This window comes from Porites lutea, chromosome 12 (genome assembly GCF_958299795.1).
Source record: "Porites lutea chromosome 12, jaPorLute2.1, whole genome shotgun sequence".
Taxonomy (NCBI): domain Eukaryota; kingdom Metazoa; phylum Cnidaria; class Anthozoa; order Scleractinia; family Poritidae; genus Porites; species Porites lutea.
This window is the reverse complement of record NC_133212.1, coordinates 1,332,724-1,354,543: the sequence shown is the minus strand read 5'-3', so window position 1 is coordinate 1,354,543 and position 21,820 is coordinate 1,332,724. Positions and strand designations below refer to the sequence as shown.

The 21,820-nt window shown below is 39.1% G+C and overlaps 2 protein-coding genes across 2 annotated transcripts in view; both read right to left on the bottom strand.

The window, feature by feature from the left end:
* The window catches only part of LOC140953553 (transient receptor potential cation channel subfamily A member 1-like), a 29,713-nt gene extending 23,181 nt beyond the window's left edge, over positions 1 to 6,532 (bottom strand). The window contains exons 1-5 of the mRNA XM_073402960.1: positions 6,421 to 6,532; positions 1,260 to 1,504; positions 1,012 to 1,096; positions 302 to 477; positions 36 to 143 (exon numbers count right to left, since the gene is read on the bottom strand). Coding sequence (XP_073259061.1) covers positions 36 to 143; positions 302 to 477; positions 1,012 to 1,096; positions 1,260 to 1,460 — 570 coding nt within the window. The 5' untranslated portion in view covers positions 1,461 to 1,504; positions 6,421 to 6,532. The remainder of the gene's footprint in view (positions 1 to 35; positions 144 to 301; positions 478 to 1,011; positions 1,097 to 1,259; positions 1,505 to 6,420) is intronic.
* On the bottom strand, positions 5,474 to 21,775 carry LOC140921856 (transient receptor potential cation channel subfamily A member 1-like). Its single transcript, XM_073371854.1, has 26 exons — positions 21,672 to 21,775; positions 21,499 to 21,593; positions 21,216 to 21,263; positions 20,485 to 20,670; positions 19,094 to 19,282; positions 18,451 to 18,537; positions 17,954 to 18,039; positions 17,266 to 17,427; positions 16,728 to 16,842; positions 16,006 to 16,175; positions 15,678 to 15,762; positions 15,011 to 15,067; positions 14,450 to 14,536; positions 14,168 to 14,257; positions 13,276 to 13,346; positions 12,694 to 12,832; positions 12,338 to 12,373; positions 11,813 to 11,893; positions 10,683 to 10,849; positions 10,190 to 10,250; positions 9,721 to 9,786; positions 9,108 to 9,278; positions 7,874 to 7,942; positions 7,485 to 7,595; positions 6,421 to 6,539; positions 5,474 to 5,636 (listed from the first exon to the last, which is right to left on the bottom strand). The coding sequence occupies exons 1-26, from the start codon at positions 21,736 to 21,738 to the stop codon at positions 5,474 to 5,476; spliced, it is 2,778 nt and encodes a 925-aa protein (XP_073227955.1). The 5' UTR covers positions 21,739 to 21,775.
* Positions 21,776 to 21,820: the final 45 nt, after the last annotated feature.

Below are 21,820 nucleotides of genomic sequence, written 5' to 3'. Positions count from 1 at the left end.
GCATTAATTAAAGTTCACGGTTAAAAATGTCTCACCAGAATCTTACAAATGGCATCATTGTCCATTTCCGCAGCAAGATGAAGAGGAGTAGCAGAGTTCCGTCCCAGGCTCCCAACGTCACATCCGCCACGATGAAGAAGTGCCTAGAGAGAAAACAATAAACAAAATAGTGTGTAAACGCAAACAAACCAGGTATCACCACAAACAAAGGTTTGAATTCCAGACTCACAACCAGAATCACAGTCTCCGAACATATCTGAAGTGACGCCGAAGGAGCTCGAAAATACATCGGCGTACTCACCAGTACCAATTTATCGCTGCCAACATGGATCGCGGTGTGCAAAGGAGTGTCACCTGCATCATCATTGATTGTGACGTCAGCACCACTCTCAAGAAGCTTGTCAACTATATGGTACTGTTTTGAAAGGATGGCGGTATGAAGAGGCGTTTTCCCTGACTTGTCCTGGCGGTTGATTTCTTTAGGATACAAAAAACGACAGGAACATCAACTGACTTTTAAACGCAGCCAAATTATTCTTTACCTTTATCCAATGAAAGAGCGAGTTTTGATGCATGTTTGTCCAAAAATCAAATGGTCTGTGTTTTTTTTTTCTTCTTCTTTAGAAATGCTTTGCGAAAAAGTAACAAAAATGCCAGATGTAAATTGAAGGATTCCTGAAATCTCCACGTAAGCAATACCAGAAGTCTAATTGAGGACAAGGTTTCTTCGATGTGTAATTAACTTAACTACTAGTACTTGACCAAATTTTTGAGCGCGCGGCGTGTTGATGTAGAAGATTGAAGACTACTTCCCTAAGAGCAATGCTATTCGTAAATTTATCTCCACAAATTCTTCGCGTACAAAACAATAATCTAGTTTTTAAAACCCCAGCTTATTTGCCGTTTGAAAACTTTACCTAAGAACTTAACCTAAGAAATTTTTTGTTTACTCACGGTAGTGGACCAGTTTTAGTTATTAGTTATGTCGGAACCTGATCGCTTCTTATTTACCATTTCCTTTATTAATGATTCTCACTGCTTCTTCTTCGTTTCCGGCTAAGATAAGCTGATGAAGTCTGTCTGTTTTATCACTTTTCTAGAAGGTAAAATTTAAAAGGAGTCTTACTAGATAGCATTAATCCACTGTCGAAATTTAAAAGATAGTCCAAATGTTACACACCAACCTGATAATATATACAACCGCTTATTCACTGCCCGAGTGTGCACATTGTGCTGTAACGATATTCTTTTGTACTTACAGAAGATTCCGTGCGAGCAATAGACTGATCTTCAGTTTCCTCTTCCGCTTCAGATCCCATAGAAACCTTGCTTACGGCGCGCGACCGCCTTCTAACTCTTGAAGAATCGCTCGCGCCCTGGTTGACTACCACCAACAATTCTTCATCCCCCGCATGTGGCTCAGGAAAGACGTCGAAACTAACTTTCTTGTCTTTATCCATCGTATGTCTGTTTGATTTGGGTCCTTCGATTTAAACGAACAAATCTGGAAATTATAAACCACACGAAAAAGTAAGTTTTATCCATAGTGAGGGATTTAGTGAGTGAAGAAAAGTGTCGAAAGCATTTTTACACGTCACTTACTAAAGCGCCAAAGCGCAATGAACTTTCTATTTCTGAAGAGAATTCCCGACACAATTCTGACGCAACTGACACTTAAAGGACCCCGAAAGGAAGTAATTTTCTCAGACCTCACTCTAGAAAATAAGACTGCATTTTTCAAATCGGCCCAGGAGCAAAAAAAATGTTAAAGTTCTCACCGTCCGTATTGACTCGGACAGACTAACTGCTCTTTGCTTTGTTCCATGCTAGAATCCTCTCTATAAGGTATTGTATACCGGGTTGTAGTATAACCTGTTTGACCGCTTCAACTGAGTCGTTGGCTGCCTAAAAGTGTTTTATAAAGCAACGACCCCAGTAAATTATACCAATTGCCAAGCTACAGTCTCAGACAAAAATAGTTGGGACACTTTAACCAAACGCTGTTTTTTCCCTTCTCGTGCTCCCCTCGTCCGTCTCAAAGTTGTTTATCGCGGTTCAGTCCCCAAATCTTGTACACCAACATTGAGGGGACAAGGAGACCCCAAAGTGTCCCAACCATTTTGTCTGAGACTATAGCTAATGACGTGTGAATGCCCGCAGGCCAAATCAAAATCCAAGTACGTGACTGTTTGTTTCTCTGAAAATCTCTGTCAGTTTTGATTCAGAACAGGTCAGCTTGATACTGAGTGTTTTATAAATCTTTAGTACGGGTCCTGTTAAGTTGCTTTCATTCAGCGGCTCACTAAGTGACCAGTTTTTGAAATGCACTCACGTACGTATGTCTACGTTGAAGTGGCCTACTTTTAACTAAATATAGAACGGATGACTGTATGCCTCGTTGGATGTGCCTCAATTCTAAGTTACCCGATTTACTAGCCTTAAAATGTGGTTACTCGGCTTTAATTTTGAAATAAGAAACATTTTTCTCCTAAAAATCCCTAAACACAGTTAACAGTAAAGTTTTATAGAACTAGTTGCTAATTTTCACCCTGGGGGTCACAGACTTAGCCCACCTTTTAAGTGTCATTAAAATGAGTTGATAAAAATCTTAACTGCTGTAAAGGACCGAAACTTTCCCCATGAAATTAAGATCATCAAAGGTCAGTAAAGTTGAGTCACACCAAATACAAGTAGGGAAAAAATTAATTAATGCCCAACTATAAATAAATGAAAATTTAACAAACAGTCGTCATGAATACGGTAACCCTTGTATCTTAACATAAAGACAACACTGGTTCTTCTAGAAATTTCCACATTAAAAAGGAAGTTGTTATAAACGCCCTATTTTATCCTCTTACAAATTAACTCTTATCAAATCCCACTTCTACTACGTGTTTTTGATCTCCCTCTCTTGATTTCCGATCAAATCAGGTGTTTTGATCGCTCAGTTTTCTTTTTTTAACCACGGGGAAAAAGATCCGGAGATATAACTTCTTGTGTTGCGAGACTACGCATTTTATCATGCTTGCAAAGTTTATTAAACTCTTACTGGAACCATTCACACACCAAATCTCGAAACGATGGTCTTAAAAATACTACAGGCATAGCAATACTTTGTAGCCCTTTTCTCACGCACTGCCGGCTCGCGGTCTAACGCATTAAAATAGTATTTCAAATCTCGCTACACGTTTGCATACCACGAGAACATAACAAGCGCAACTTCTGAACATTAGCTTCTACTTACAACCCAATTTATGTTGGAGTAAGCCACATTCGTCTGTAATTTTGCCGGTTGCCGATATCTGTTTCTGAAGGCGCATGAAAGGGCCAGTTTCGAGAGATCTTCCAACCTGTTGTCACGTTAATGTGCTTACAATCTTGGCTGGAATAACACCGTCAAACTGCGCATTCCCTTCTTGGTGCGCACGGCAGTTTAGCCTTTGAAATGTGAAGCATCATTTCCTTACCGACTAAATCAAATTTGCTACCAATTAAACAAACGAACTGTCCGACAAGAAATGTAAAAGAGACAGGAAAAAGAGATACTTAGTCCGGCATCATCTTGTTTTTTATGCCCTATGGCGAGGAAATTCCAGCGCGTGTCTATTTAAATTGCAACTCTTTGAGTAGCAGATTGAAGTCTGGCAAGTAACGTTCAGAATTGTAAAACGTTTAAAATACTAATGTATATTTTAACACCGGACATTTTCTACAATATACCGATGAAATTTTAAGATGCATGACTTATTCCGTGGGTCTGCTTTTACAAGCTCTGATCAACATCCAACAGAATAATGTTGAGAAATATGCAATCTGTTAATGCCTTCGAAACACCGATCTCTGAGTTTATTTTAAGCTATAATATTTTAATGTGTATCTACTCTGCTCGCTTACCTTGCCTTATCATTGACGTATTGAAACAGGACTGATATTAACGGTGAGTTTGCAGTGGATGACAATACCGCCGCAGCAACAACTAATTTCTCTTCTACAGTTCTGCGGCAGAATGTTATGCAAGAAAAGTTGACTAAGCGATTAGAATTTTTACATGCATGGGTGGATTTTTCTGATTGGGAAACTTATGAGGGTGATTAAAAAAAGACATTATTAAACAAGGCTGTTGATTAAAAAATACGAAACAACACAGGATAAGTATGGAAAAAGCTTAGAATGTGGTTAAGAACTCAAACCCATATCGTTACTTCACGTTGCGCAGTTCATACGACCAAAATAGCTCAGTAGACCCCTAGGCAAAAACATACATCATTCACGTATTCACGTATACAGTATATGGCCTATTTAAAGGCTATAAAGCCAAGTTTCTATAACATATGGCAAATACAGTGTATTAGTAACTCTACACCGAACATCAAAGTATAACAACAACTTACGTTTGTAAGAATATTAATGCTTTATTCCTTTCGTTTAAAACTGCAGTGATCAGTGATCTAGAACTTCATATTATCAAGTTTAACCCTCTAGACGTTTCGCTTAGGAAACAAATTAAAGTCTATATTGTGCGTAACCTTATACAATTATAACATTTGTATCAGAAATGTACCAGAAAATGTGAAATGAAACGGGTGAGAAAAACTGAGTAGTAAGTACTTATGCTATGAGTGTTAACTCGCGTGCCACTCTTGTTCGTTGCATTGTTACTGGATACGCGATAAAAAAAGTGCTACAATGCTAGAGGACTTGAACTTTCGGCTGCTTAAATATGTTGACCCTTTAAGCCTCAATATCCACAAGCAAATTCTCCAAACTGACCTCCAAACATTTCCTTGAAGAATTAGTTGAGAGAATTTGATAAAAGATCAAATATTTTTCTCTTTGTGATGATTTTATTAATCCTCATAGACTTTGCTCATGACAATCTATGGATATCGTTAGGAGAAAATTGACTTTGGTCACTATTGGGACTTCAAGGGTTAAAGAAAATGTGCATATATTCATCTTATTCATAACATTGTTGTTGTCTGGGGAATTAAATAATTGTTCTTTAATTTTTTTTCTTTTTGTTATCGCTGTTCTTTTTTAAACACGTTGTTTTTTTAATGAAGGGCATTAGAGGGTTAAACACTTGAACTTCAAGATTTAAAGGCAAATTAAAATATACAGACTAACAGGCTGTAGCTGTAAAATCAACTCGAAATCAGTCTCCACTTACAACAGCGACTCCACCACTAGCCTACGAAAACAGCCGAGGAGCAACGGCTTTTTTCGAAGGCTAGCCAACCACGAGGCATATTTGAATTCTCTCACTTTTCTTCAATTCAATTCAGCCAACACGTCCGTGTACTAGCTGGTTATTCGGCCCGTCTGACATCATTCTCTAACGAACCTCTCTAACGCTTAAATAAATTAATTATATTTAGTTACAGAGGGCATTATAAATATGAGAGTTATAAACTATTAACCATTATTCCTGTTTTTGTTAACACTGATATCAAACTAAACAAAACCGACGACTTTATGAAAATCCAAATTTTTCAGTCATTCCAAACAGACTTTTGCTTATTAAAGAAGCCTCCTCTTTCTTCTCCTCTTTCTTGCCACTGTCTTCTAGAATTTTGGGGCGAATTTCTTTCAGGAGTTCTGACTGTTCTCTCAGAATATCGAACATTTTCTGTATCCTGAAACAAACAAAAAAAATCTTAAAAATGGAGTTTTCAAACGCTCTTCTTGTATACTCCCATTTTATAGCTCACTAGGTGCAGCGGGCATTTGCTAGTGTACTAGATAAAACTTGTCTAAATTCTACCCAGTAACGAATGTAACTGTAGCAAAGCTGGCGCTCCAGGTCTATATCAAAAGTTGTCCGTGGGAGTGTTTTGTCTTAAAAATTTGTCACATGTTCAGAATCGAACAGCACGTAGTCCACCCCCCCCCCCCCCCCCTTAAAACTTGTTAGTGATGAATTAGCACTCTACGTTCAGATTTACTGTTAACCTTGCCATGTGATGAAATGCAAAAGCTTTTGCGCACATATTACTCGTTATTTTCACGCCATTTTCTTCGTTAAGATCTTGAAACTGAAATTTCGACATTTTTGAGGACGAAATTTTACAATTTTAGGTCCTCTTTACGTGGAAGTGTGGGCCCCCAGAAAGGTGAGGTAACATGTAGCGGGCCAGCCCACCTATCATGTAAACGTGATCAAATTAAAATGAGAGATTATATGGACAGGCGGGTTACCCCACCTAAGCAGGTTACCTCACCTACCTGAGGTTCCCCACCTCCATGTAAACAGGCCCTTAATGACAAAAATCCGGCTAAAGCAATTGCATTCATGCTAACGTAAATTGAGAGCTTGCACTGTAATTGGTACTAATAAAGTTGAAGCATTCTGTTCTGTTTCAGAAGCCATATTTTTCACTGTCTCTTATTCTTTAACTGAAAAGCCGCCGCAGTACTCACTTTGCGTCTTGCTTCTCAATTCGATCCACAACCTTTAACATTTGCGGTGATATTTCATCTTTTTGTCTCTCTTCTCTTGCGACTTCAGGTTTGTTGAACCCAATGAGTCCATCTACCAACTTAAGCGAGAGAATAAATAAAGTTAAGAAATGGATAAAAAGCAGATAAAAAATGATGTTGCAAAAGCTAGAATTCTAAAGAAGTACGGTCTTGTATTTTGATGGGGGAGGCATTAGTCGGTTGCATCTAAACGTGAACACGAGACAAGAAAACATGTTGTAATAGGGTGCCAAAGATGAACGTGTTTTGCCGCCAAACATTTGAAGTTTGACAGGCGTTAAAGCAAACTGTCGCGCCGAAGGTTAAGTTGTAATTTACTGAATGGTCCAATTTACTTAATCGTCCTTTTTCGTATGTGTTTTAAATTTGTATGTCCCTTGGAAAACGATTTTGAGATAACTCAGCAACCACTTTCATACAGACCAATCAGACTCGTACTGTGTCACTTTTTATGTGTTTTAGGGTTGACAGGAGATTTAGGTTAAATTGAGGCGCGCGGGTTGTCATGGGAAAGGATGAAGGTAAAATAATGAAAAATGGAACAGTGAGGCGCTTGGAGGATTCTTCGAATGGGTCAGTGGAAAGGAGTAAGTTATGATTGGAGGAAGGTAGCTAAAGACAACCGTTAACCATTGCTTGTTTTCTCCACCCAATCGATCTCAGAAATGTTTGGGCCAAAAACGTGTACCCAGTCCCGTTCTCCTGCTCAGGTCCCCATGAGGCTCTGGGGACGAGAATGCCCTGAGGTTTATAGCGTCGGAGTAGCGAAGTTACAGCGATATGGGCATTCCCTTTTCATATTACCTTAGCGATTTGGGTTAGGGTTAAAGTTAGGGTTAAAGGGGATGCCCATATCACCAGGGTTTTGGGAATGGGGATGCCTAAAACGCAGGGATGCCCATATCACTGTAACATCGACATAGCTAACTCGTTCCCAGTCCCCTATTATTTTAGGTATGTTAGACCATAGCATGTGACCTGTAAATAATGTCCCTTTTACATACCACTTGTTTGAGTGTCTTGCGTTGGTTCGGAAACTCGGTGTGCGAGTATACTTGTACTCTCTTCAGAATAAACTTTGGGAGGGAATTCTCTATCTCCACAAGCAGTCGAACCTATGATGGAATCATGATAATGAGCAGTACTTCACCCTGTTTGATTGTTTATTATGCTGTATAAGGTGATTCCTAACTTTGAATTTGTGTTTGAAATACTGAAGTGTAGCCATACAACTAACAGCTACTGTGCAGTACGTTCCTGTGGTTCTTTTTACTACCCCGTACAAGTTGGCTCTAAGCCAGTTTTAAATTTTTGCAAAAGTTCCTGCCTTGTAACCATTGAAATGATAGCTACTGCCGTGGTACTTCCTGTTGCAAAATTCACAAAACGCTACCTGTAGGACGTAACGATCCATCAAAGCATTCTGTTGAATCTTGTCAATATCTCCAACGGCTAAACCAACCTAAAATATCAAAGGAGAAATCAAATTTTGCAGTAGTGGAAGAGAGTCTCGGAAAAATTATGGTAGTAGAACCACGCATCTTCGTACTGCAATCGTACCTCTTCTCCATATCCATGCATGTTATATTCATATGTGCACACAGTTCTAATGCCTTTGCTTTAGTAACGATCACACAATAGCCCGTGACGATGAGGCAATCACTATTAACGCTTACGAAATCACTCTTCACTCTTCACACACTGTATGCGCATAATATTTGCACACCCAGTTGAAATGATTCCCCAAAATATTTGTACGGTTCCCTGCAGTAGCCATTCTACCATGGTAACGCGTGGCCACGCGTGATAGAATGGCTACTGCAGGGATACTCGTTAAACACGTGAAAATGAAAAAGTAATTCTCTTGTCCTTTATTTTAAAATTCCACTTTAACATTGTCCTTGCATTTAAATAGAATTGTATCTATTTAATGTAAAATATATATACTTATATAACGTCTAATTTCTTTGTAATTGTCTAGTTTGTAGTAAATTATGTAGCCTGGCCTGCCTCGAATAGCCTCGCTAACTGCAGGCCAGTCCCAACGATCTTTTGTTATATTTCCAAATTTAAATAAAGTTGAAAGTTAAAGTTGAAGTTAAAAGTTGAAAAGTTGAAACACTTGTATTGTATCGTGCTTCAGTTGCGCTACAGACAAAGTCGCACTACAGTCACATTATGATTGTGATGTCGTCTTACAGACGTTTCTGGGGTAAAGAGAGAAGAGAGAAACGAAAAGAGGATAGAGCGAAGGGAGAAAGAAACCCCCCTCTCTGTTCGCCCTTACTCCTCCGCCCTCTAAAATCTCCCCCTCCCCCCCCCCCCCCCCCAAAAAAAAAGAAAGTTATTCATAATAGTGAACTTACGCAACAGGACAGAAGAGAAAAGGAGACGGCAAACCTTGTGTGACAAGCGTGACGATAATTTTGTTGGAAAAACGTGCCGCCAAACTTCACCTCCCTTTGAACAGATCTTTTCGTAAAAGACCAGAAAACATTAATGTCGAGGGAAGATCCCGACAAAACACGCAAGTAATAGCCATGTAACCTTTGTCACACAAAAGTGTTTTACGGTCCTCTTCTTTACTGGTACTGTTGCGTAAACTCACTAATGTCGTACGAACTTACCAGCATGTTCATCATGATAATTGGCATTCCGAGAACAAGTACGATGAATAAAATGTTGGCTAGAGTAGAAAAACTGAGTTCTTTGTCAAGAAAGTTGTCACTGTAATTAAGTTCTCCAAGGGTCATCACAAACATGGTCATCAACGATGTGCCAAATTGATCGAACGGTTCCTGCGATAAGAAAAATAAAGATAAAGAAGCCTGCCAGCAGGCTCACTTGTGCGAATTCCGGGAACATTTTAGCGCAAGCCGGAAAAGCCGTCGAGAAGATTGGGGTGAGGTAGCCAACGTGTAGCCGCACTCGCCCCCACCCTTCCCCATCTCTCCGTTTTTCCTTTGTCAGGGGGAGGGTGCGGCTACACGTAGGGTAGGGGCAAGGAAGCGTGCCGCATTCTGTTGCGCTGAAGAAACAAAGAAACAAACAGCATACACCGTAGATTTGGGTCTTGCAATGGAGCTGGCTTAATTAAATCTCATAATAACGCTAATGACTTTTCACAGACTTTTCAAACAATGTAATGTGAGTGTGTTTGAAGGAGCGTTTAAACTTATTAGAACCATTGTTACGTTTTGGTTATAATTATTTTTTTCCCTCATTGGAACAAGCACTTACATCATCCATCAGCATCAAAAACGTTGTTCCAAAAGCCATGATGAACAACATCCAAAGAAGCAAAACCTGTGTAAAAGAAAATTGCATCCGTTAGTTGCTACTCATATCATGATCAGATTCATTTCTGCATTATTCCTTCAGCGTTATGTAAAGTGTCTTCAGATGAAGGCGACCTCCTCTGTAGGCTTTACTGTCTTGTTTTAGAGAAAAGGTAGGAGAATGGGATGTGAACGGGCAGTGACTTCTCGCCTCTCGTCGATCCTGAGGCTCCTCACAGTAAATATAACGGAGGGAGCTATTCACATGCAGGGTAGTGGAAATTTATGCTTGGCTTTCTTCGTCATAAATGTCTTGCGCTTGTCACTTCCCGGATTTAAGATTTCTGTTAACACATCTTCTCGTGTTGCTGTACCATTATCATGTTTTAAAATGGTCATAAACAAACTTGAAACAGATGCCACCTACAAACCTTAACCAGAGTCACAAACATGGTGGATAACATGATAACGTACTGCCCATAAGAAGACAACCTAAAAAAGACCAACAACATCTGTTTTAGCCTGCAAATATAGAAGAATGAATGAAGCTAAAGATAAATATTTCTTGCGAAGTTTATATTGAGCGTACAGCGGGAAGATTTTGTCATGTTTTTAAGGCATGATACGCTCGTAAAACGTGCCGAAAGAGTTGAGAATATGAGGCATAGCTAAGATTAAAGAGGTGCACCCTTAAAAGGTCGTAAAAGGTCTAGGTTTATTTGGTTTAGTTTTTGGCGCAATAAATCAGACACAACCAGAGACCTGAACTTTCTTAGCTGTGTAAATATTTCGAAAAGTTAGGCTTGGGTCAAGCGTTGTTCACAAGTACCGAACCTAATGCTAAGTAATGAAGGAGAACAATAGAATTTTGAAGCAGAGTCTTCGTGTTGAGGATTTTCTTTAAGGGCAAATCTGGACACTTACCTTCTGAAGTACAAAATAAGATTCATCCACCCGAAGAACAAAGCGATCGCGCCGACTTCTTGCTTAAAACCAGCTCGACAGTCACAAGGCGGTATACAATACAGAATAGCCGTTATATAACAAACCCACTCCAAATAGTTACTCACATCCTCAATATATGTCATTCGCTGCGAATTAGGAGAAATGACAAAGAATCAGGGTAAAGGCAACTGAAAAATCACTACACCTAATAAATAAATAAATAAGTAAATAATTATGTTATTGCTCATTAGATAAAACGTCATATATAATGTTACAGGCTAGATAAAAAAGATAAGCTGAATGCAATGCAGTGAAAAGATAAAATGATTTAATTTAAAACACAACGAAAGATTAAAAGCTACATATTTTTAAACACAGCTTTGTAAATCAAATCATAAAAATCTTGATTTATCTATTTATAAACATAATTTCTTTTAAACGCTCGGTATTCACCTTGGGCCAGCGGCACCAAAATTGCTGGTTTACACTACTAATTGCTGGTTCAAATATCAATCCTCCCGAGTCCTTGAATGTCGTTAGTAAGAAAATGAACCAATTTGACGGAGTTGAGGGTGAAGGTCGATGTTGTGTCGACTTGCACTATGGGACTATACTGGGGACGTCAGCGCTTCTTTCATTGGCATTTTAATTTGAAGTTGCGCGGAAGACAGTGCCACAGTGCAGTTGGACACAACAGCGACCCAGTCGTTCACCCAACCTAAGGATGGCCAACTCTGCTGCCAACTGACAATGTGCTTAACATTTGCATTGTGTAAAGACTCTTAACGCAATGGAAATTTAATGAATAGATGCTAGTCATGTAATGTCGTCCAGAAACAACAACAATTTGAAACTTTAAAAGTGAGAAAGAAACTGGACCGAGTTAAATTTCGCAAAGACTTGTGGGACTGTTGCTAGATTGACCAATAGCTGACCGGCGCGTCTCCAGTAACAATCCCAGAAACAATTGGGGGCACATTTCAGCACCAGTTCCCCTCGCTTTCTAACGTGGTGAATTACGACAGGAACTAAAGAATTTCAGCCATGTTGTATTTATTGCCTTGATGAAGATTGTAGTAAGCTTTTTACGGTGGGCTGTTTCTCCTCACCTGAGAGAAAAGGGATAAAATCTCCTTCAACAGATGACCTGCCGCCATGACCAAAACGAAGTAATTCAACACCTGGACCACCTATTTAAGTAAACGAAGGAAGATTTTAAAGTGGACTGATTAATGTAAATTTTACTCTGCATATTTATAAGTAGACTGCGTGCAGTGTCTTATTTTTCTTTTGAGACCCGGTAGAATGCAAGCACGAGAAACGAGGGCACGCGCGAGGGGCGAACGGCGAAGCCGCGCATTTCTCGCCGCGCGTGGCTCTGCGAGAAGGACGACCGCTCGCGGTCTAATTTATAAGCGAAAATAAAAGAACGAATAGTTTATCTCCGAGTTGCCTCAAGCCTCTGTTTCAAAGCAAGGCTAAGTGCGAAGCCATTGACATGAAAATAATTTTTTTCAGTCTTTCTCATGCAAATAAAACTCATTGTCACAAGAAAGGTTTTGCACTTAGCCTCGTTTGAAAGTGAGAATTTTACGATCTCGGAAATGGCCTATTTCATGAACGTCGTCGCTTACCACGCTGCTGAAAGTACAATTGTAGTTGTCTTTGTCCTAAAAAAAAAACCAAGAATTAGGTGACACTTGGTTATTTTGGGTTAGTTATGAAAGTACAAGCGCTTTGATGGGGATTTAAGATCCAGTAACTGAATAAATATCGAAGGCAATATAACAAGAAATAATAAAAATAAATGCAGCCAACTCTCGCCTTGCCTTGACGCTCCCAAATTTGTGATGCTAAGTTTCTTCACCCTTATAACGACGATTTGCCCGAAAATTTGGGCAAAAACACTGCCAAAGAATGTAAAAAGTCCGCTTCCGGTTGATGTCCGTTGTTCAAACCTTTGCTTAAGCTCACTATTTAGTAGCCTAACCTCATCCGGATCAGAAGAGTTGAAGCCACATAGCTCATCCTGATTGATGCGTGAATATACCGCTAATGTGGTCAGCGGTGTAATGAACAAAAAATAGAAGAAAAGGTTGGTTGCAAATGTAACCCAGCCAAACTTTTTCCTGAAAAATATACGAAGTATAAAAATTACACCAAGGTCTGTTATTGAGACTGTTGTTCGTTTCTTAATTAAAATTAATTATTGCGTCCTAGAAACATTGTCGGTGACTTGACAGGAGTGAAACCATAAGCTAAGCAACTGAGAATCCCATTTCTTTTTGAAAACGAAGGTTAAAGAAACGTAGCTACCAACAAAGAGTCTTGAAAACATGGAACCGTTAAGGATACCATTTAACCCTAGTTTTTGGGATAAAGAAGAATTATTGAAAATAACTACAGCTCATTCAATTGTAAATACCAAATGGTTCTCTGTAAGATGTCCATAAGTGTGACAGAAGTAAGAATGCTTCTTTTTGTTAACAAAACCTCCTGTAATATATACTATTAAGGTAAAAACGTTTTGAAGTGGTTGAAGATCACGAAAAAGCATTATGAAGGGACTTACCATTTGGTGTTTAACAAATGAAAGCTAATCGGATGAGTAAGGCAGCGTTCTCGGTGATGAATAGCCATGGTCTAGGATGAATTTAGAGAACAAAAATGTTAACTGCTTATAGGTATACAGCTTTTAATTTCATGAAAAGCATAATGACACTGGGATGATAATAACGATGATAATGATAATGTGATTATTTAGTTTACGTAACTAAAGATCACTAGGAAAAGCTTATTAAAATGTTGATGATGATGATGTTGATGGTGATGTTGATGTTGATGATAATAGTGTTGATGGTGATGATAATGATGATGATGATGTTGATGATGATGTTGTTGATGTTAATGATGGTGATGATAATGTTGATGTTGATGATGATGATGTTGATGTTGATGATGGTGATGATAATGTTGATGTTGATGATGATGATGATGTTGATGTTGATGTTGTTTGTGTTGATGTTGTTGTTGACGTTGATGATGTTCATGATGATGATGATGTTGATCTTGATGTTGATCTTGATGTTGATGATGTTGATGTTGATGTTGATGTTGATGTTGACGTTGATGTTGATGATATTGATGTTGATGTTGTTGATGTTGATGTTGACGTTGATGATGTTGATGATGATGATGATGATGATGATGTTGATCTTGATGTTGATGTTGATGATGTTGATGTTGATTATGTTGATGATGATGATGATGATGATGTTGATGATGACTTCGTACGATCGTGATTGTGATGATATTGTTGAAGTTAACGCGAAGCAACTATAATTTTTAGTACCATTATAATAATACAGTGATGACAATGTAGTAAATTTTCGATTACAATTATCGTCAATATGATTATAATGAAGGCGACCGTGAGGCATCACGTCAGTCTAACTCATTGTTACCTCTATTAAAGCCATAGAGCTCAGATGCTGTTCATCCTCAGAGCTTTTCTTTTTATTGCGGATTACATTAACTTCTTCTTGGGAAGACGTCTAAAAAATAAATTTTAAATATGGTAAGCCTGGTGGTATCTTTATCGATGATGGAATAAAATTTCTTTCAGGTGGTCTTCGTTTTTTCGATTCCATGACAAGAAAGCAGGGCTTTTATTTCTTTCCTCCTTTCTTAAGAAAATGATTCCAGAGATATCAATGCTTTGTAGACGTAGCACATCCTTCATATACCTTTTCTCCAGAATCCATGGTTCGTTTTCGTCCTCTGCCCTCCGTTTCTTCAAATATTCCTTGAATTAGACCCAAGTCATACGTAACCTAAGAAAATCGGAAATTATAATGATGTTAATGATGTTATATTTTCTTGCTTGTCCTTTTGTCATTCAAAGGTACAGGATGATAACAGAAAGGATGAAATTAAAAGAGGGGTGCAGTACCTGCTAAGTATTGGGGCATACTACCATTCTGTCCTCTTTTATCGCCTTCTTTAATAACTAGTTTTTAAACCCTAGAAAACAGCGTATTATACCTCTTCTTTGACGGCTGCCGCCATCATGGAAAGATTTCACTTTGCAAAGCAAGGATACATAGTAAGGTTGTGCATTATTAAAAGGGGAATGACTAAATGGTTCCAAACAAGTTAATAAGGGTTATGAGACTAAAATAATTTGCATAATAAAACACGATTGTCAAACGCAACTTCAGAGTGTTATTCAAACACCTTGTAAAGTGCATTACAAGAGTATGATTGTAACTTCACAGCCTCTGATTTGCTCATGTAAACTATAGTACCTTATAATTCTGACTTGCCGGATCTCCTGACTCAGTAACAAGCTGATCCAAGAATCGCTGGAAGAAAGATTGGTGATTTTAAAAACATGAAAAACAATGAAACACACAAGGGCAATTAACTTAGAAAGAGTATTTTATAAGGTTTTCCTGTAGAAATCGGGTCCAGTTAAGCTTGATAGTGTTGAATAGAGTCGGGCGAGGTGTTTAAGCCAACCGAATACTCACTAAAATTTGTTGCACAGAAATTTTTAGGTGGAGAAAACTAGGTGTGCAAAGTGTAAAAGTATAAATGACGCATGAAGAATAATTGCGCAAGCATTTCCAATGTTGTTGCCAAAGCTTTAAGCGTCGCAAACGTGTTGTAATATAATCCATCAACGAAATAACAAAGTAAATGTCGACTGATGTTGGGTGAAAAGTTCGAACTCATTCAAACGTGATTCACCATTCAACATCACCCAACATAATGTTCAAATGGGATCTGATATATTGCACCAGGATCCGAAACAATAATTGGATGATATGACGTTGTAACCACCACAAAAGTTACACCTGTTTGGACCAAGCTTAAAGCGAATCAAACTGTATTTTAACATTACTTTTTTTCTCTCTCTGCGCTTTTTTTCTTTTCCTGTTGGCCAAATGCTAAGGGTTACAAGGTACCTACCACAACAGTGTCAGGCATGATTTCTACCAGTTTCTGTAGCATTGTAACAACGCCTGCAGTGCAGTTAGTCAAAATTTCTTTCCATCTATTGGTGGAAGAACAGTATGAAAAATGCAAGTTATTTTCCAAAGTTAATAAAGAAAAAGTCCGTTAAACATCGCTGCTCATGATTTATATACAGTCCTAAAGATTTCTCAGTCTACAGTTTCCCTGAGTTCAAAAGCTGATCCAATCTACCCAAAGCTTTCTGCACTGACGAATTTATTTCAACCCTTGAGCAAAAGTAATTTATAGACATGCACCACAAGGCTAGTAACTATTGTATTACCTGTCGTGTTCAGCAATCGCCATGACAACAGCACTTCTCTTTTCTTTGACAGCTGCATCCAGGATGTTATCATTGGTGTTGTTCAACGTGATTTCAGATTTTACGTTCGAAAGCAGTAACGTCACGACCGGGGCGTGACCATACATGGCTGCTAGATGTAACGCTGTGTTCTGTGAATGACAAATAAATATTTAATACTAATAATGTGGGTGTGATTTATTTATAGTGCGTTCCATTGACCTTACTCTGGAATAAGAGTACGAACGATAATCCGGAATCTCCGTTCGATTATCCTGCACTCTGTTCCAATACCGGAAAAATAGGGATATTTTCCAAACATTCTAATTGGGTCCATCCAGAGAGAGGAGTGCTTGAAATAATCGTGTTGCAGCTTGTTTTATAGTAAGGAAACTTTTAAAAGGGATAACTGACTGAGAAGGTACTCCGAAAAAAGAGGGAGAGAGGTAACTCTTCTGCATATTCAAAAGCCAAGGTGAGAAAGCTGTTTCCCTGAATTTGTCAGTAGACATAGCCTTTCTGGCTTGAATGCATAGATTTCCCGAATAAGTTATTTTCCTGAACACATGTCATAATATCGTCTTTATTGGTAATGACAATTTCCCTCTGTTGAATCTTTCTTCAGCATTCATTTGGCATAAAACAAAGTTAATCTTATTCTTATAATTTGTTATCACTTTCAAGTAAACTGCAAAAAATATTACCTTATTCTTGTCTGTCCAGTTGACACAGTCATCAAATTTTTGAAGGATAGCCTCACAACATTGTGCAGAACCTTTGAGCGCGGCCAAGTGAAGAGGAGAACGATCGTTTTGATCTCTGAAACAAAAAAATGCTCGGACCTTGCAGGTCTTATCAACCACCAACTCACACGTGTAATTTTCTGAACAAAATACTCAAAGTTTGACCTACGATTACTTTATGGATGAAGCCCAAACTGCAACTTTTCTAAGTTGCCCAACAGTGCATTTCTTTCTGTGGTTTTTCTATTTACCACAACGTGCTTGCGCATCGTGGCTCAAATATTGAGATTCGTTTTGTGGGTATAGTCCTAAATTGTTACGCTCATAAGTAGTTTTTCTAGTTAGTTCTTTCATTTTTTGATTGAATATTGGTCTTAAAAGTGTTTGGGTTTGATGACGAATGAGCAGTTTTGTCTTCTGGTGCTTGATAGCTATCCTTTCTCATACTTATTCAATATACTGACACGTGATAATGCGTAAAATGTCAGTCCATGTATACCTTTCCACAGTTGCCCCTAGCTTCAGAAGTGCAGCAGTTGTAATATCGTTTCCCTCCGAGCATGCGTAGTGTAGAGGTGTTCGTCCATGACTGTTTTGTAGATTTAATATCCGCGCGTTCTGTCGATCCATTAACTTTTCCACGGCTTCGGTCCAGCCATATCTAAAGAAAAGGTAGACTTGTAACGTGTCGACCTCTTATAAATCTCAAAAGAAGCGAAGCGAGCTTTTATGAGGTCGCGCAGCGAGCGAGTGAGGGATGAATTAAGTCTTGAGGTCGACTTATTTCGCCTGAATGGATTTGAATCATATTAGAAATTTAAGCGGGAAAAAATGATTGACATTTGCTGTTTTAGGAGTGGTGTCAAATATAACTCACCCTCCAATTATTCAAATGTCATAACGTCACCGGTGGAATTTTTCGACCGGTGAATTTCGCGCCAAAAAGGTATGAAAAGTCTGTTTCAAAATGGCACAGCCAATCAGGAAAAAAATAAAGGAAATTTTAGACAGTCTATAGAAAAGAAGAAAGAAGAAAGCGCGTTTGAAGGATGCGTCCATCCTTTTTGCATTAGAAGTAACTGTGCAATTTGAGTTGTCCATGCCCAATTCTGATAATACATATGGAGTGAAAGAAATCTTCTCCAATATAATTTAGGGATGTAAACTGTTATCAAAAAGGTGATTACTTAGCGGCCACGTGGATAGGCGTGTCCAGTGAATCTGACGTCACACTTGCTGCTGTTTTGTTCTTGGCCGCTAAAAGTTCCAGATTCTGTTGATCCAAAGTCGCAAAAATAACATTAGAATTCGAGAATTTATTTGTTTTTTGCTAAACTGAGGAAAATGTATCAGTTAAGCTCGCACGAAGTCAGTTTAACGGCAATAAACAAGAAAACAAAATCTCGAGGCCTCCACAGAGTGGAGATTTAGTTATGAATCGCAGTTCGCAGAGTCATTTTAATTAACGAAAAACCAGGTCTGTGCCGCAGAGCTAAATTACTGACAAAAAACGTGGACAGAAAGCTATGGATGCCGGTCGATATATAAACAGTTTTCCTCGAGAAAAAAATTACTTCAGTTGTCGTTGACAAACCGGGGACCTTTCGCTCTTGCAGATCAACGCTCTAACAGCTGTGTTAGCCCTGCGGCGGTTAGGCACGCAGGCTAGCTTTTCAAATCAGACCTTTATGTCTCCTTTCTTGGCTGCGTAGTGCACAGCAGAGAATCCATGAACATCTTTCTCAGTGATGAGTGACATAACTGCAGGGCTCTGAAAGTTACGTAAACAACTGTCAGAAATTATTAAAAGATGTAACAATTTTAAGAAAACTGGCTTTTTTATCAGCCATGATTTCTTTGTACTTTTTTTTTAGATATTTTTCTGAAGAGATTGATACGAAAGCTTTTTTTTATCGTTGTCGAATCGAGGAGTACAGGCTCTAACCCGGACTTTTTCATAGCATCACAAGGTTTCAAATGAAGACCTCAGTTCAAGTTCAGAGAGAGAATAAGTCTATCTAACGAAACTAAACTTAGTAAGTTATAACATTAAGGAATGTTGCTCTAGGTTACTTTACATAAAAGAAAGATCAGAGGACTGCCGGAAATTCACACTATCTCATCGGTGCAGAAAAGGAGACAGGGCGTGTGCCTAACTATGTAATTAGCCTTGAAAAATGACAGTAATGTTGACAGGAACTTTGTCAAAATATGAATGCAGTTAGTTGGTCATGACTTTGACTACTCCTTGTATGCGTTAGGAGACCCTCGATAGTACGAGGATGACCCCACGGAATGCTGCTGGTCTTTCTATGAGGGAGCCTTACCTGTAAAAGAACCTCCATTGCACGAGGATGACCCACAGCCGCGTGTAATACAGACTGGAGCTCAGTGTCCCGGATGGTGACGTCAGCACCACGATCCATAAGAAGTTTAACAACATCAGCCGCTCCTTTATCAGCAGCGCGGAATAAAGGAGTGCGTCTTTCGTCCGACTTGGGATCGACAGCGGCTCCCTGAGTACGAAAACAAGGACACAGATAAGTTAGGTTAGCGTAAATTCACCATCCTTCTTTACTTTATGCGGTAGCGGGCTCTGAACATTGCTGATCCCGGCAGTATGAAGGAAACGTGTCAAATATGAACCTAGTATATGGCCTTGCTCCTCATGAGCCTGACCGTTACTCAGTTGATAGAGCGAACCCCCTCCCCCCCCTATCCCCTACCCCCCCGGTGTGCGGGAGGTCATAGGCTCGATCCCAGTCGGTGTGTTAAAGTTTTTTTCTTTGTCCGGCACCCCTCGCGACATGCTGATTATCACTGTTCAATTTTGTATATGTTATGTATAACCAGCACGTACAATTACAAAAAGGAAGTAGCATTTTACAACCAACTAAACAGCCTTTAAAAATTATATTGAAGCCTTTCACAACGAGTACCTACAAACAGTTTTCGTCTAATCGTCTTTGCAGGCTACTCACGATTTAGCTCGCTACTACCTTACAGCAGCTTGATTGAGATTTTGATGTTATTTGCTGGAACGGAAAGACTTCTGTAAAATGATCAAAAATATATTTTAAAGGATCCTGCGATTAGTGGCACAGATTTTGAAATGTATCGCTGGAACTTCACGCAAGAAATCCATATAAACTCGCAGTAAAAACAACCGCCGCAATAACATGGAACTTACAGGACAGTTATTGATGGAATATGGGTTGAAAAAACCTCATGCCTTAGGGTGGACTTCCACTGTCGCGTATTTTGTTCGTGGATACGCACGTGAATTTTCGCCCGTAAATAAAATAGAGGCAGTGTATGGAAGGTCACACGTAAAACACAAAAGTTGAAACCCTCGCTCAACTAAATTTAATGTTTACGCGCGGGATTTTATACTTTGCCTCTATTTCATTCACGTGCGTAAAGTTTACGTGCCCACGCACGTAAAAATTACGCGACAGTAGAAATCCACCCTACGCCTCTATACGTTTTACTCTCACGGCCAATCTAAGTTACAGTTCACCCAAGAAAACGACAAAACCATCGACGAATTACTGTTGCTGCATGCTGTTCGTCATTCTAATCACGCACGATAGCGTTCTTTTTTGGATTCCAAAAATATGTGTAGATCTCACGGTTTTCTGAGTTCCACAAAAAGATTTCGCAGGAGTCTATGATCATCACCAAAAATATATCTACCAATAAAGAAATAGCTACTTACTTTTTCAAGAAGAAACTCGACGACATGGACTTGGTTTTTACTGGCAGCCAAATGAAGTGGTGTCATTCCTCTGTAGTCAACAAGGGTTATTCTACAGACTGCGGGGTCCTTGCTAACCATATATTCCACTATTGGCATTGATCCCAGTTCACAAGCCATATGAAATGCTGTTACCTTGTCAAGTCTCTGTGTACGAATCGAAAATATGTCAACATTCCAGTCCTTGCAGTATAGAGGATATATGTCACATAAACCTTCAACCCTGGTCAAAACACTTAGGAACTCTAACGCAACGCATTTTCTCTACCCCTCTCCTAGATGCAGTGTTAATCTTATGCATGCTAGTCTTTTTTAGTACAATCAACATTGCTTGGGGGAGAGAGGGACAGCAGAAATTGACCAAAGAGTTGATAAGAAGTGGAATACGAGTTGATTTAGCAATCAGAGTGTACGCGGATCTTCGCGCCTAATTTCCTTAAGTGTCCCAGATGTTTTGACCAGGGTTACCTGAACTAGTAACAAGTCATCGTCCCGACTTCTGTTGGCAGAGCTCATTAGTTCCTAATCGTTTAATGTCACTGACAGGAAAAAAGAGCGTCCTTAGCATACTAAAGGGCTGCTAGAAATGATTCTCCCTTTAAATTAAACAATTTAAATGTTAATCATAAGACTATCACCACAAAAACTGTATTAGTTCGTACACGCTTTGTTGACACATGATTATATCTTACCCTCGGTTGTCTAATGCGCACGCCATATTCAACGCAGAGCTCGACAACCTAAAAGGAGAAATATAGTTGAAACAGGATAGCGTTAAATTTAAGAAATCCACGAGAAAGCTAATGCTTGTTTGCATTCCCCTTCCCTGTGTGATTGGCGTAAAATCTCGCGGCACTTTTTTAATCTAATGAAAGGAAACATTACCAAAGGCAACTGCGCATGCTCTGTAATTTTCTAAGAATAGTTACTTGTTGATTGCTATGTTTGTAGCACAGAACGTTAAGGCATGCTTACCGCAAGAACACCGCTGTTCACGGCCAGATGGAGAAGGGAGCTGCCATCAAGGTCAACGTCATATAAGAAATCTTCAGCTGTCCCCTGCCCTAGGGCTGAAAAAGTAAAAATGTTTGTTCAGCTAGCTAGCGCCAGTGTTCGTAAAAAACTACCGTTTAAATTTGCTGACATACCATGTTGAAGAAGGAATGCTGATGACTTCTTAGCACCTCGTTCCATAGCATGAGCTACAGGTGTCATTTTATCATCGTCCAAACTTTTCGGGTTCCCTAAATGTTCAATCTAATGCAGTTATAAGAACAGAATAGGATTCAACAAATTT

Coding starts and splice junctions, on each gene's coding strand:
- LOC140921856 (XM_073371854.1), bottom strand. CDS start 21,738: ATGACACCTGTAGCTCATGCTATGGAACGAGGTGCTAAGAAGTCATCA. Junction 12,833..13,275: donor CATTTGTTAAACACCAAATG/GTAAGTCCCTTC, acceptor TATATTTTTCAG/GAAAAAGTTTGGCTGGGTTA. Junction 7,596..7,873: donor TGGATCGTTACGTCCTACAG/GTAGCGTTTTGT, acceptor ATTCCATCATAG/GTTCGACTGCTTGTGGAGAT.